This window comes from Oncorhynchus mykiss, chromosome 3 (assembly GCF_057628025.1).
Source record: "Oncorhynchus mykiss isolate SJ-2025 chromosome 3, ASM5762802v1, whole genome shotgun sequence".
Classification (NCBI taxonomy): Eukaryota; Metazoa; Chordata; class Actinopteri; order Salmoniformes; family Salmonidae; genus Oncorhynchus; species Oncorhynchus mykiss.
In genome coordinates this window covers 44,012,673-44,028,255 of record NC_143024.1, presented here as the reverse complement: position 1 = coordinate 44,028,255, position 15,583 = coordinate 44,012,673, and the positions used below count along the sequence as shown (strand labels likewise).

General features: G+C 44.9%; 1 protein-coding gene across 1 annotated transcript in view; it reads left to right on the top strand.

The window, feature by feature from the left end:
* The window catches only part of LOC110518696 (R-spondin-2), an 82,988-nt gene that overhangs the window by 29,247 nt on the left and 38,158 nt on the right, over positions 1-15,583 (top strand). Inside the window, exon 3 of the mRNA XM_021596144.3 lies at positions 9,509-9,697. Within this exon, the coding sequence (XP_021451819.2) occupies positions 9,509-9,697 (189 nt within the window). The remainder of the gene's footprint in view (positions 1-9,508; positions 9,698-15,583) is intronic.

Genomic DNA, 15,583 nt, shown 5'->3' with positions numbered 1-15,583 from the left:
GGTTGCAGACATATCCAATAATGCCACCCAAATGTTGCTAGAGCCAGTAGGTGTGCAAAGTGTGTTCTCGTTTTGATAGGTAAAAGGTTCAAACATAAAAGTGTCAACCCTTCGTGGAGAGGCCTCGGAACGCGTCTTCAATCGGAGAAACCAACTGCACGTGTAACTGAGCAGTCCGTTTTTACCATATCTCTGCTATGCTCGACTCTTGACAGGTCGTCATTGCAAATAACAATCTGTTGTTCAATGACTTACCTGTATACGAAAGTTTAAATAATGAAATAAAAATAAGTCAGGCCTTGAGTAAAATATGCTTTTCGTTAAGGAATACCAAGGGCCTCTTTTATAAAGAGTATGTGAATAAAATCTTGACAGTTGTGTTGTGACACAGTTTGAATTCTAAAAGGGAAAGGGCTTATAAGGACTGATTGGACTTGGTTAAGGGAGAGGAGAGTATATGAATCAGTCATGGTTTGTTTGAGTAATTGATTGATTGATTGAGGGAGGCCAAAGCCAGAAATAAGCTATGCTGAGGCCTACTGTAGGCCAGGAGTCTTCATCTTGTGGCCTGCAGGCCAAATCTGCCCCACAAGTCAATTTAATGTGGCCTGCCAAGGATGTGTATCCACCTGACATTGAGTCAGTGATTCTATCAGGGTCATTTTTCTCTGCATGGAAATGAGAACACATGCTAGGTACAGGCTGTGCCACAACTCTTTATGCCCACCCTATTCCCTATTATAAGCTGCAGGTGTTTTCCCCATTGCTTTGGAGATCTCTAGCTCCTTTCAAGTGATGTGATCAAATCTCTCCTTGCCTGCCTTGCCTGGTGGGTCTGTGTCACAGGAACACTTTGGCTATAATAATACGTCTGAAAACAAATGTGTTTGCTCAGACACATGCTGCAAAATCATTATAAGCAGCAGAATTGTCCTAAATTATAAACATGTGCATACTGTACGATCTGTTAAAGTAAACTCTGAAAAAAAAACATAGATCCTAAATCCTGACTGTTTCCAGCTGGAAAGGAGTCGGAGCTGAGTCCAACATATTTTCTGCTAAATTGGAACAGAAAAGTGCCTTCAGCGCATAGGGCTGGTGTTCCCCCCCCACCTTTCAGATGTTCCCCCTAATTTTGAGCGAAGTGTGATTTCCAGAACCGTGACAAATAAAGTCATATGCTTAAAATGTGGGTGGTTTGATGTCCTTTTCCATGTACCGACTTTAACAAGCTAGAACAATGTGTAGCCGTTCCGGGGGCTGGTTAACGTTGGGTGGATGGTCTGTGAGTTTTACCCTGTAGAATTGGCTGTTCAGCCTCTCGCTGCCTCAGCGTGTAAGCCTCGAGGGTTACGTGGTTTGAAGAGGGATACAGCGAGCGGTCGCGTCTCCAAGTTCGATACGAGGCCAGCCTGTTGGTGGTTGTGATGGTGTCCCGCACGTCTCTCGCCCAGGGGTAGCACATCCAGACCCACTGAAATGAGAGGGATACGGCTTCTCTCTTTTTGACTGAATAACAGTAGGCTTATACCATCATGGCGGGTAAAAAAATATATAAAAAAATACAATAATCGCCTAGATGCTATGAAGAAAAGTCCACATATTTAGTTCTGTTGGCGAAATGTTCTTCTCACCACATAAGAAGAGTGAACCTCCTAACCAGGCTGCGGCTTTGTGACATATGAGGCCTGAGGTTTCCCTGCACCGTGTCCTCCCTCGCCGTTTGCATCCAATATGATTGGATCCATACATTAATCTAGAGTAGAACTCTTCCAAAACCCTGGTTAGCTACTAGGGATATAGCTATCCTAGTGATATTAGACTGACATACCAGTGCCCTCCTGAGTAGCTAAGGAGACATATAAGGACAGCTGATGTGACCTGTTGTGTTTGGTGCGTTTGACCCTGAATCCCCTGTACTGTATCATTAGCACAAGTTTCCCAGTCACAACAGTTTGAGTAAGAGTTTTCCCCCTCTACAGATGAACATTAGTCATTAATCAGACCCTGAGTGGGTTTTGATGCATAGCAGCTTTAGTTACTCACTTAGGGAAAGCCCAATGATGAGAGAGAATGGATCCCTGGCCCCGGCACCCCTCTTCCTCTGCCCTCTCCCATCTATCCCTGCCTCACACAACTTCAACAAATGGGATCAACAGTAAATTAGCCTTATTAATGTGGGTGGGATGCTCCCTTTTACATTTCCATTCCGGGCGGTGGATGGATCGAGGGGTGAGTCAGTGTGTGATTCCTACAGGGAACAATCAAAGTTCTCACATAAAAGAAACACCAAAAACGGATCTGCAATTTGCCTTTTTATGGTTCATAAGTTGCAGAACGTTATAATGAGTCAGTGTGGTTGATGATGTCATGGAGAGCGGTAGGTGCGTGAGAGGCAGGAGGTGGTTGGCTCAGACCAGGCCCGGCTAACTCCCCTGCCTGCATGTGGGGCTTTGGCAACTGCCGGTGATGCCCATTACGCTTGTTTCAGAGTCGTTAAACGTACCTGAGACAGACTGTGTTCCTTCTGGATCTCACAGTGGGCCTAATTGCTCCTGAGCTGCGTTCAAAACAAACCTCCCAGCAACAGCACCGCTGCCCTGCTGAATGAAACCACTACCCTCCAAACATGTTGTCATCATAACTCACATTATGGGCCTGTGTTTTGCATGAATGGAGGACCAAAACTTTGTTCACCTGAATGAACTAGAATGTCTCTCTCCAAACTGGGCAGTGCATCTGGAACTCTGTTGGAGGAACATGGTGCCTCTCAGTTTAAATTAGATTTGATTTCATAGTCTGGAGCCTGAAATCATTGTTGAATGTCGTAGATATTGCTCTCATTCATAGATCAAATTGCACAGTTTGATCTACCAGAACTGCTTGTTAAATGGAGTCTCATTGAAGCCCAAAGAGCGAGTCAGATGAAGAATGATTATTACTCAACCCAGGCAGTTGAATCGTAGAAACTTATCAGGACTTCCCAGCAACACAAAAACACAACACACGTTGGTTCAGTTGAGAAACTGTAGTGTAGTAGAATTGAGGCTGCCAATAGAGTGGAGGACTTCAGGTATATGTACAATTGCTCCCTGCATTTCTCACACAGGCACATACAAGGAGAACCCTCAAACCCACCACAGCAAACAGTTAGATGTCTGTGGCAGGGGAGGGGTTTCTCACATTATCTACTGTATGTGGTGCCAGTAGAAGACCAGTATTAACTAGCAGCTATATGTCAGTCCCATTTCACTGTAGAACCGTCACACTCCAAATGATTTGTAATATTTGTCTTGTCTGCTCGGTTGGCTTGCTGTGCTAAGGAACCATCGTGGTAGTGTCTTCTCCAGCGATGTTCAAAGAGGCCCTAGTTTTTGTAAATGCAATACTTGAGGCACAGAGGGATCGTTAGATAACCATCAGAAGTGGGGACTGCAGAGATGTTTTGTTTTAAGTCCTATTTATTCTGTGGTTGAAACTGCAAACTATGTTGGTTGATCATGGAGAGGGAGTGGCATTTGTAATGGTGTGTTCACTGCTTACATTCTCTCTCTCCACAGTTACAAAAAACAGGCTGTTCCATGGCATCCATAATCTCACGATGACCATTTCGGCTAGGTCTATGTTCTGGTGATGAAAGATGACATGAAAGCTACTACAGACGCCTTGAAAAAGTCTAGAATGTGAACATGTCAAAATATGTTTTGCATAGTTGATTGGCTGGTTTCAAATCTATCTGCTGTTCGGAAAACTATTTATGTACGATGTGCGTTGCATGTTCACACAACATACCATCGCTGTGCATTTTAAAGCTCACATGGGCGCCAAATTAGGTTACGATGCTGTCATTTTCAGCGAGCCCGAAATTCCTCCAGACCGACACACTTTGATCGTCTCCTCTCTAGTGTGACTTGAAAACATGGCTATAGATGCTGTTTACACATCAGAGCCCAATGGCATTCACTGTTTCGGGTTGGAGGCCCTGTATTATGCGAGCTAAGGGAGTAGAAGCTTCTCTTTTGATATCTATCTGATCGCTTCGCCATGGATCTATCTCCCCATTGGCACGATGTCTCTCTCTACAATGCACTGGGCTGCCGGTGGTGGATGCCATATTCCTCTAGAAAAACCCCAAATTGTTGATTTTCTAAACTTTGTTTATTGGGATTTTTCAAGGATATTGTTGGTTTTCTGCACGAATATTGTGAGAGGTTTGTATCTTGAACATATGTTCCTGCTAAATATCCATGTCTTATGAAGGCATGAAATTGGAGAGAACTCGTTTGGACACCTTGTCGTCCTTTTTTGAGCTTGTTTCATGTTTGGTTGACATCGACGTGTCTGAGAACTGATGAATGACTGAAACCAGCTGGCAATGTTGATGTTTGAATGCGCTTGACACCGTTCCAGTAGGTCGAGTTGAGTTGGACAGGGCCACTCCAAACAGGCAGACGGACAGACAGACAGACGGATAGACTTAATCCTTGACTCCCCTCTGACATACCTGCGGGCTGTGCTTCGAATGCACTCCAGACTTCGACCTGATCCAAAGAAGTCTCCAAAGAACAGTTACCAACAACAAAAAAATCTCGCTCGCCTGCAGAGTGTTTCCTTCCTTCTTTCCATTTCTAACTGTAGGATGTGGGATCGGCATCGGATCCAAACAGTGCATGCATGGTTGTTGTTATCCTTAATCAGCATGTGTTGCAAGATTAGCAACGAGCAAAACATTTTTTTTTCAACAGGATCAAAGAGGAAAGGCATGGAGTGTGAGCCCAACTTTCTCGCTGATTGATTGACCAGTGGGCTGAGGTGATCAGGCATAATGAACACACAGTTAAATGGCTGCTAATAGAAGGCGGTAGGCCTTCAACCACTAAAAAGAGGTGAGCCAGAGGCGCCGCTGGTCAGATCAAATGAGTAACTAACCCGCCCAGATGACGAAAGAAAGGGACATGCTTTGGGATAGTAGTGACCCGCCTTCGGAGCTGTTAGAACCCAGAACCCCTTCTCTCCCAACGGGTGGGAAATGAACTCGCTAACTTCTCACAGTTTCCATTTTCATTCCATGCCCGGTTTCCCCTGCTCTCAACGTTGTGTGTTAGCAATCATTTGTGGATGGGGTTTGGGAAAGGGGAGTACATTTGGCCAATTTACAGTGGATGTCAGGTCAATGTAAACATGCCCAGAGTGTATATTCTACGTTAATGTATGGCTGTGTGAGGCGATGAGGAAGAAAAATACTCCCGTTTATTTTCTCTCCATATAGAGATTGACACCATGAAGCCAGATATACAGTGAGCTTCAAAGGTATTGGGACAGTGACACATACAGTTGGAAGTCGGACGTTTACATACACCTTAGCCAAATACATTTAAACTCAGTGTTTTCACAATTCCTGACATTTGAATCCTTGTAAAAATTCCTTGTCTTAGGTCAGTTAGGATCACCGCTTTATTTTAAGAATGTGAAATGTCAGAATAATAGTAGAGAGAATGATTTATTTCAGCTTTTATTTCCTTCATCACATTCCCAGTGGGTCAGAGGTTTACATACACTCAAATAGTATTTGGTAGCATTGCCTTTAAATTGTTTAACTTGGGTCAAACATTTTGGGTAGCCTTCAACATGCTTCCCACAATAAGTTGGGTGAATTTTGGCCCATTCCTCCTGACAGCTGGTGTAACTGAGTCAGGTTTGTAGGCCTCCTTGCTCGCACACTCTTTTTCAGTTCTGCCCACAAATTTCTATAGGATTGAGGTCAGGGCTTTGTGATGGCCACTCCAATACCTTGACTTTGTGGTCCTTAAGCCATTTTGCCACAACCTTCAAAGGATGGTTGGGGTCATTGTCCATTTGGAAGACCCATTTACAATCTTTGTTTTTTATGGCGGTTTTGGAGCAGTTGCTTCTTCCTTGCTGATGGGCCTTTCGATATAGGACTCGTTTTACTGTGGATACTTTTGTACCTGTTTCCTCCAGCATCTTCACAAGGTCCTTTGCTGTTGTTCTGGGATTGATTTGCACGTTTCGCACTAAAGTACATTAATCTCTAGGAGACAGAACGAGTCTCCTTCCTGAGCGTTATGACGGCTGCGTGGTCCCATGGTGTTTATACTTACGTACTATTGTTTGTACAGATGAACGTGGTACCTTCAGGCGTTTGGAAATTGCTCCCAAGGATGAACCAGACTTGTGGAGGTCCACAATGGTTTTTCTGAGGTCTTGGCTGACTTCTTTTGATTTCCACATGATGTCAAGCAAAGAGGCACTGAGTTTGAAGGTAGGCCTTGAAATATATCCACAGGTACACCTCCAAGTGAGTCAAATTATGTCAAATTATATCAATTAGCCTATCAGAAGCTTCTAAAGCTATCACATAATTTTCTGGAATTTTCCAAGCTGTTTAAAGGCACAGTCAACTTAGTGTATTGTTAACTTCTGACCCACTGGATATGTGATACAGTGAATTACAAGTGAAATAATCTCTGTAAACACTTGGAAAAATTACTTGTGTCCTGCAAAAAGTAGATGTCCTAACCAACTTGCCAAAACTATAGTTTGTTATCAAGAAATTTGTGGAGTGGTTGAAAAACAAGTTTTAATGACTCCAACCTAAGTGTACGTAAACGTCTGACTTCGACTGTATATATTTTTTTGTCTCTGTACTTCAGCACATTGGATTTGAAATTATACAATGACTATGAGGTCAAAGTGCAGCCTGTCAACTTTAATTTAACGGTATTTTTCATCCATATCGGGTGAACCGTTTAGAAATGACAGCACTTTTAGCACGTAGTACCCCCCCCCCCCCCCCCATTTTAGGTGACCAAAAGTATTGGGACAAATTCACTTATATGTGTATTAAAGTAGGTCAAAAGTTTTGTATTTGGTTCCATATTTCTAGCACGCAAAGATTACATCAAGCTTGTGACTCTACAAACTTGTTGGATGCATTTTTTTTGTTGTTGTGTGTGTTTCAGATTATTTTGTGCCTAATAGAAAATAATGGCAAAGGGCCTCCCGGGTGGCAAAGGGCCTCCCGGGTGGCGCAGTCTGTGCCATCAGAGTCCTGGGTTCGCGCCCAGGCTCTGTCGTAACCGGCCGCGACCGGGAGGTCCGTGGGGCGACGCACAATTGGCCTAGCGCCAGGGTTAGGGAGGGCTTGGTCGGTAGGGGTGTCCTTGTCTCATCGCGCACCAGCGACTCCTGTGGCGGGCTGGGCGCAGTGTATGCTAGCCAAGGTGGCCAGGTGCACGGTGTTTCCTCCGGCGCATTGGTGCGGCTGGCTTCCGGGTTGGATGTGCGCTGTGTTAAAGAAGCAGCGGCTTGGTTGGTTGTGTATCGGAGGACGCATGACTTTCAACCTTCGTCTCTCCCGAGCCCGTACGGGAGTTGTAGCGATGAGACAAGATAGTAGCTACTACAACAATTGGATACTATGAAATTGGGGAGAAAAAGGGGTAAAAAAATAAAATAAAAAAATAATGGCAAGTAATATATTGTGTCATTTTGGGGTAACTTTTATCGTGAATAGAATATGTTTCTAAACACTTTTACATGGATGCTGCCATGATTGTGGATTGTGAATAATTATGAAGGTTACAGAGGCATAAATATCCTACCTCCCAAAAATGCTAACCTAATGCTAACCTAATGGTGGCGAGAGGTTAGCGTGTGTTGGCGAGAGGTTAGCGTGTGTTGGCGAGAGGTTAGCGTGTGTTGGCGAGAGGTTAGCGTGTTTTGGCGAGAGGTTAGCGTGTGTTGGCGAGAGGTTGTGCTTCTGTATCTACAGCACCTCACTCATCATTATTCACGATTCATTCAGGACTATCCGTAATCATGGTAGCATCCACATTAATGTAGAAGTGTTTAAAAACATACTATATTCTTATTTACAATAAAAGTGTCTCCAAAATGACACTACATGATTTATCATTCATTTCTATTGGATACAAAATAATCTGAAGCACAACCAAAAAAACTAACAGAAAATGCATCCAACAAGCTTGTGGAGACACGAGCTTGATGTAATCATTGCTTGCTAGGAATATGGGACCAAATACTACATTTTTGACTACAGTTCGGGAATATCTTGAAATGTGTTATCTGTCTGACGTATTGAGGTCTCTGCTCGTTGCTGAGTGAGTAGTCGTGCAGTGTGGAGATGAGCAATCAGTGATGAATAGGCCACGGAGTACAGTGAGTGCTAATCTGAACGTGATCGACGAGGTGTCGGGGTGAACTTAATCCCTGGAGACGATCACAGACACACTCTGATTAACACTGAAGCTCAGTGTCTCTGCTCTCTCTCCATCTCATCTCTCCCCAACACAGATTTGGTGTGTAGTCTGCCAGGCGGGTCTTCTCTGTAAATCCTCAGTACTCTGCTTCAGTCTTCAACACTGCGGGGGAAGAGTGAACCCCATGTCAAACACTGACATCTCCTTCGTGCTGCTTCTCACATGATTACACACTGCTGTTTATAGTTCCACTTAGCAATTTATTGTCATCTTTAAACGGGTTTGAGATATGTAATAGGCAAATTCATGGCCAATGGAGAAACATGCTCTGTTCAGTCAGTTGACTTCTCCTCTATGATTTTTTTATTAAGCACTGTGGTAAATAGCCTATTTGGTGGAAGCTGTTACCCTATATCTGCCTGTGATATTTAAAACTTGGCTCCGATCGATAGCAGTGTCTCTCGTTTGCAGCTATTGTGTTCGCCCAAGGACATTTTCTTGTAAACGGGATCGCTACGGAGTTTACATTAAGATACGCTTATTGTGGAATGGACTGGCTGTTACTGGCTCCTTTGTCCTCCGCCGGCAACTCGATCCGGGCCCAGAGTCAATGTGGTTTGGGGCGTTCATCGGCTGTCTCAACACAGCGTCAACACAGCGCTCGGGAGGGCCAGTTCTGACCAGAATGAAGGCAATGTTCACATTCAAAACCAATCAGTATTCAAAGTTGCAGGGGGCAACCAAAGTTTGCATGAATGACAAATTGCTGAATTAGACGGATTTCCTACAAATTTGAAAATGTCTTTGTTACATATCTGTTACTATTGTTTGGCTTTATACTGTGTGATGGACTTTTCAACGGCTGACTTTTTCCTCTGGTGTAGTCTGTTTCCTCAACTGTTGTCCTCAGCTCTGAGGCCATCCGCAGTTTTGTCTTACCACCGTGACAGGACAATGTTGTTGTTAGGCCCAGTGAACTCAGCTGCACTATCACATGTTAGTTACAGTAGTTACAGCGGAATATACTATAAAAGGCAGTTATCATTCATACTGACGGTGCCTGTATTCCACACTCTCAAACTCAAGCATTGTTCCAGGTTTTTTTTTCCCTTGCCACTGTGCTTTTTGGGGTCTAAACTGAGTTACTGTACGGCACTTTGTAAGTACATTTGATCGACTGATTGCTTGATTGAATTGCCTTACATGTAGTCGAAACTAATCACACTTTCTGTTTGTGCCCTCTGTCTCTCGTCTCTCTCCTGCAGCTAGCTATGGCGTGTACCCCATCTGCAAGGGCTGCTCGGTGTGCTCCAAGGACAATGGCTGCGTGAACTGCCAGCCCAAGCTCTTCTTGTTCCTGCGGAGGGAGAGGATGAGGCAGTACGGCGAGTGTCTCCACGCATGTCCGACGGGATACTATGGCATTCGAGCTCCGGAGATCAACACGTGCTCCCGTAAGGCCTCCCTCCTTCATCCCCTCCGTCCCCTCCATCTATCTCCTCTCTCGTCACATGATCTATTGTCACGTTCACACGCTCCTTACGCAGGGAAGAGGGAGACACACATGCTTCACGTTTTGAACGGCTGAACTTTTAACACAGGTGGATGTTAGTGCAGAGACTTTATTAAGAAGGGCCTTTCCTCCAGGGGCGACCAGTATAGGCCCGGATGTGGGATCTGAGGCTGGAGATGTCTGGTTAATCCAGGCTTCTCAACCAACAGTCCCACTTGGTGAACATTTTAGAGGCTCGTTAGAGGGTGTTGTGGATGGGCTTCAGAACGAAGGCTATTCAGACGTACTTAAACGGGCTGTTATTCAAGTTCCAGGCATATCTCGGTGTTTCGATTTAATGGAAGATTAGTAACGCTTACCAATAGTTTGTAGACTTTGCACAAACGGAACGCTGCCATGTGCAGATTAAAGCGAGCGGAATAGGTTAAGGCACTCGCAGAGGGCCGGGGGATGTCATTCTGAGGGAAAACTATCCCGATGATGATGATGAAAAAACATCAAGCATATTAGATATTTCTATTCATCCATGTCAATAGTATAAATGTATGTCATTTTTTTTGTGGGATTTATGTACTCGTGTGTTCAACGTGTTTTCTGTGTGTAGTCAGCTGTTTTTGATATCAGGATTGTTTTGGTCTCATGACAAACTTAAACAGACACCTTTAGACGCAGATCTTGTTAATTATGTTGTCTATATTAAAAACCGAAAGGGGAAAAACTAAAACCCAACAATGGGCTAAAAAATAAATAAATAATAATAATACAATATCAAATTAATTAAATGTATCCCTCTCCACTCCTATTGGACCAGGCTGCGCCCCCATCTCATAACCTTATTTTAACATGGAGTCTGGCTTGAGAGAGGCAGGCTTTATAGGTTTATAGAGAGCCCGAGGCGTTGGCTGAGTGTTTCATGTGAAAACTGGGAAAGAACTTGAACCCATTGGGTTCTGTTAGCCAAACTCCTGACAGACATGCTGAAATGAGGCCCCAGAGGAGCGTGTCAGGACCTCTAGGCCCAATAATCCAGACGCGCAGCAGACACCGGAGGAGAAACCATTTTGCTGCTTACTCGCTCGCTCGCTCGCTCGCTCGCTCTCTCCAAACCTCCATGCAAATACGTCCGCTGGTTTTGTCAGTCAGAAAAATAGAGCAGATTGACGACTGAAATGCCTGGCTTGTCGTAAACTGCTGGTATCAATTGGATTTCCCCCCTCCCCGAGACACCCGGTCTCCCCCTGCACACACATGCTCATCTCTCCATTCCCCACAATAAAAGAGGAGAAGGAAGGGCCTGCAGTCATTTCACCCTCTCTTTACAAGTCAGGGAAAATCAGAGGAGAAAGACATTTTGTTCTTCAGCGGATAGTAATTCTTCCCCATCCCTCCCCACACCGTCTCTCTGTCCTGCGCGAAGTTTGATTTTAAGCGGTACTGACGTGCGGCACCAATGTGTGGCAAATTAATCTGAGTCCTTTTCAGAGCAAACTGCTCCCAGAACCAAAATCTTACCATTGTCAAGTAGCATCAATTCTCGGCGGCCAGGTCTTCTTTGATGTGATCGCAATTGGAGCCGTAACTTTGTAATCCCTCTTCGCATTTGACCTTCCTCCTTAAGTTGCACTCTTCATGTAATTTCCACTAAACAGTTTGGGTCTGTCGGCCATAACGGGACATTCTATCAGCTCGGCTCTACGAAGCTAATTGTCGGGTCACTGGGAACGATTTGTGGGCTGACAAGGCAGCTGGATTCTCCTCTGAGCTCAAAGACACCGGGGTTCCTCCCCGCCACCATTGCCCCAGACCCAGAGCCAGTGCCTGCCCCTGTTCTCTAAGAGGCCCGGGAACGTGGCATTACGTCTCTGTTATCATGGTCTTTCAAAACAGCCTCTGAAATCACTTAAGGAGCAGCTGCTTATTATTACACCAGAGTTTGCCTGTGTGATCTTATCTCATTCAAGAATGTTTTGTGGACTGCCTGGGTAAAGGAAAACCAAAGCCACACGATAGAGAGAGAGGTTTACACACTCACTCCCAGGCCCAGCCGTGATGAGGCTGGAACCCCATGGCTAAGTTCCTCACTCTCTTTCAGCCGCCACTTGACAGCTTGGCATTAGGAGAAGAAAGAGTGTAGCCACACACTTTAACCTGTGTGCCAATGTGCAGTAAGACTAGGTGACTGAAGCTAACCAGGCAACTGAACCAGCCAGTGGCTGAATTTAGAAGAGAGAGGGGGAAAGTTAAAGGTTGGGAAATGTGAGGGGAGGAAGATGCCTGATTCAGCGTAGTTTTTTCTCAAATTCATTTTTCTCCGTGTAGTTTTTCCAGGTTTCATTTATTTATTTACGTTTTCGGTCTCTTAATCACACTTAAAAAAAAAAAAATAGAAAACACACTCAACTGTATGTTCTAAGTCCACAACAGTGTTTTACCCCACCAGGAGAACACTTTTAAGGTCTGGGAAAAATCTAAGAAATATTGGTGTAGTTACCCTTTAATGCAAGTGTGCACCAGCCAGAGACGTTTGTTTGGTTAGCAGTGTTTCTGTAGCACTCATGGGATTGCAGAGTTAGCTAAACAAATGGCTACTGGATTGATGCAAATCATCATGATATCATTCTGCCAGGTAGGTACTTTGTAGTTAACATTTAGTTAAGAAGGTTTTGGTGAAAGCCTTTCCATCTGCAGTACCAGCAGATGATTATCATTAGCATTCATGCTAATGGCTACACAAAGTGTAGACTAGATAAAAGCGCACTGTACACAGCACAGACAAGGGCATTCCTGTGCCTTTTGAGAAAGTTGCAGGAAAATACAAATCACTGATGCATTTTGTTCATGGATTTTTTATTTATTTTTTTTTTACCCCTTTTTCTCCCCAATTTCGTGGTATCCAATTGTTGTAGTAGCTACTATCTTGTCTTATCGCTACAACTCCCGTACGGGCTCGGGAGAGACGAAGGTTGAATGTCATGCGTCCTCCGATACACAACCCAACCAGCCGCACTGCTTCTTAACACAGCGCGCATCCAACCCGGAAGCCAGCCGCACCAATGTGTCGGAGGCTACACTGTGCACCCGGCAACCTTGGCTAGCGCGCACTGCGCCCGGCCCGCCACAGGAGCCGCTGGTGCGCGATGAGACAAGGACATCCCTACCGACCAATCCCTCCCTAACCCGGACGACGCTAGGCCAATTGTGCGTCGCCCCACGGACCTCCCGGTCGCGGCCGGTTACGACAGAGCGTGAACCCAGGGACTCTGATGGCACAGCTGGCACTGCAGTACAGCGCCCTTAACCACTGCGCCACCCGGGAGGCCGTTCATGGATTTTCAATATCTAGTTAATTTCCTACTAAGTTCAATAAATGATTGAATATTGCTGAATTCAGTTTTAATGTCTGGCATACGCGATTCCGTTCGCGTTTTGCGCATCTCTCTCTCTCACTCGCACTCACACACACACACACACACACGCCTTTCAGCAGCTAATGGTGAAGAGTTTGATGTGATCTGTAAGTCCAGTTGCAGTCATGGAGGCACTTATCAGCTCAACAGGCTAATACTGCTCTATGCTCATCTGTCTCTATGTCAACCTCCTCTACCAGGGACATTTCTAAGGATAGAGATTCACATATGCTTTATATACAGCCCAGTCCTGATAAGTGCACATATGTACAGTAAGTGATGTGTAAGTTAGCAAACTATGTGTAAGGTTGTTGCATTTGCACCAGTGCTAATGCAAACGAATCATTCCACTTGTCTGGGACATCTATCTGCATGATTTAGGTTTAACGCAGGCTTTATGACATTATTTAATTTCCAAGCTATGGCATAGACTGTATCAGGCATCAACTGTATTTTCATATGGGTTTAAAATATTAGGAAGAGGGGGTGGATGGTGGATAACAGTGTGCGAAGTTTAACGGTAGGGAAAGTGTTGACAGGGACAGCATGAGAGTAATACTCTGAGCAAAACTTCCTCCCAGGGGCTGTAATAATGGTTTTAAACACTGCTGAGGTGGGGGTGGGGGGTGGGGGGGGGGGGGGGGGGGGAGTCCTGGTGGACAAGGCTTTAAGTCTGGGATAGATTGTTCCTATATGCACCCCATTTAACAAACACACACACACACACAGCTGTAATGCTCACAGAAACCCCAGCAACGATCACCCCTCTGCCAGGATGGAAACCATGTCGAGCTGAGCTCATAGATATGGCCAATATTCTGGAAGTGTGGTTCAAATATCACAGCTCGTCCCGTGCCAATATATATGCCACTCGAGACTCCCCTTGTCCGAGGTGATTTTTAAAACTCCATTTCTGATTTTATTTTTATTGCCTCTCTTGTACTACAAATTGGTAACTGAATATCATTGTTGCATTTTGTTTCTGGTTTGTGCCGTTTTGGATGACTGGTTACACCTTTGTAAGATAGTTCATTTTTAAAGTGCATCGTGGGAGTTTGGTGGATTATGAGGTGGACAGTAGCCACACGTCAGTTCTCCGGGCCAAATGAGTACCGAAGTATGAAGCTCTGTAAAGGAACTAACTCATAATACCATGAGCTACGTTGGCAGCACAGGCAGAAACGGGCTACTCTGCATCTCTGTCTTCCTGTGGGTATTTCCATTGCACATTTTAACCAGAAAAATACCAGTTGCTTTTGGCCTTTGCGCCTTACCAAGGGACAGTTAATCATCACAGCTTTTACAAACCACAGTTTAGACACACTGCCAGACAACACAATGGACACAACCAACTGACATGCCTGTCGTGTCTCCTCTCCACTGGCCCATTCTGACTGACAGGAACACCGGCTCTGTCTCGCCCAGCGGCCCCACGCCAGTGTGTTGGAGAGCATCCACGTGGAAAGACAAGAGGATGTCAGAGGGGAGAACATGCAGCCTTTCCCTGTGACATGAACTCCTGCCATCCATCAATCCACCATGACATGGCCGGGTGGCAGCTAGCAAGCCCAGGGTTAAATGCCAGCCAAACCGTCTGATTTAGAGAGTAGGTCAAAGCACTATTAGGCTAGCACAAGGCTAGCTGCTTCACTCAGACTCGCTTGGAGAGGAAGGCTGGAAAAATGGGGTTTGTTTTCCCCCGCTTGAGTGCCAGAGCTTCTTTCTGTCTGATCATGGACATGGACACTGCCGCTGCCTGCTTGTTCAACAGCAGTCCTGGTTAGCATCCTGGAAGACTTTGTGACTTTTCATTAGACTGATGATTGGCTTGACAACCTAACCCCCATAGCTTACAAGAAAGGCCCTCTCTGGGCTCCCAACAGATTCTCCATCTTATGAAAAATGATTTACAGTTTTTAACATGAATATTCTTAGAAATAAATCAAGTGATGGCATATGTCCCATGTCAACCCAATCTCAGGCAGAACACCTCTGAAATTGACAATTGCTTTGAGTGTCCCTGATCAAATTTGCTGATTTTCAATCCAGACCACAGCAGAGAGAGAGAGGGGAGAGTCGCTGCCAGCTAGACTCACAGGGTTAGATCACGCTTTTAAAGCTCCATGATTCAACTCCAAATGTAGTTGACATGAAAACCACAAACTGAAAAAACAAAAAAAATGGAAACAGTCACATTCATACAAGTGCAACCATGACTTTCCCTTAAAAGATGTTGACCACCTGAAATTTCAGCCTGTTTTGGCAGGTTGGCGTTTTGGCATAATAGAACAATAAGAAAGAGAGTTCCAAACCTCTCTGCCAATAACAACTACTTTTCAGTTTCCCTTCCCCACTCCCAGACAGCCCTACTGCAATTCTTGCTTGAGAAATTGCATTACTAAGAAGCTATTTATTTTTCC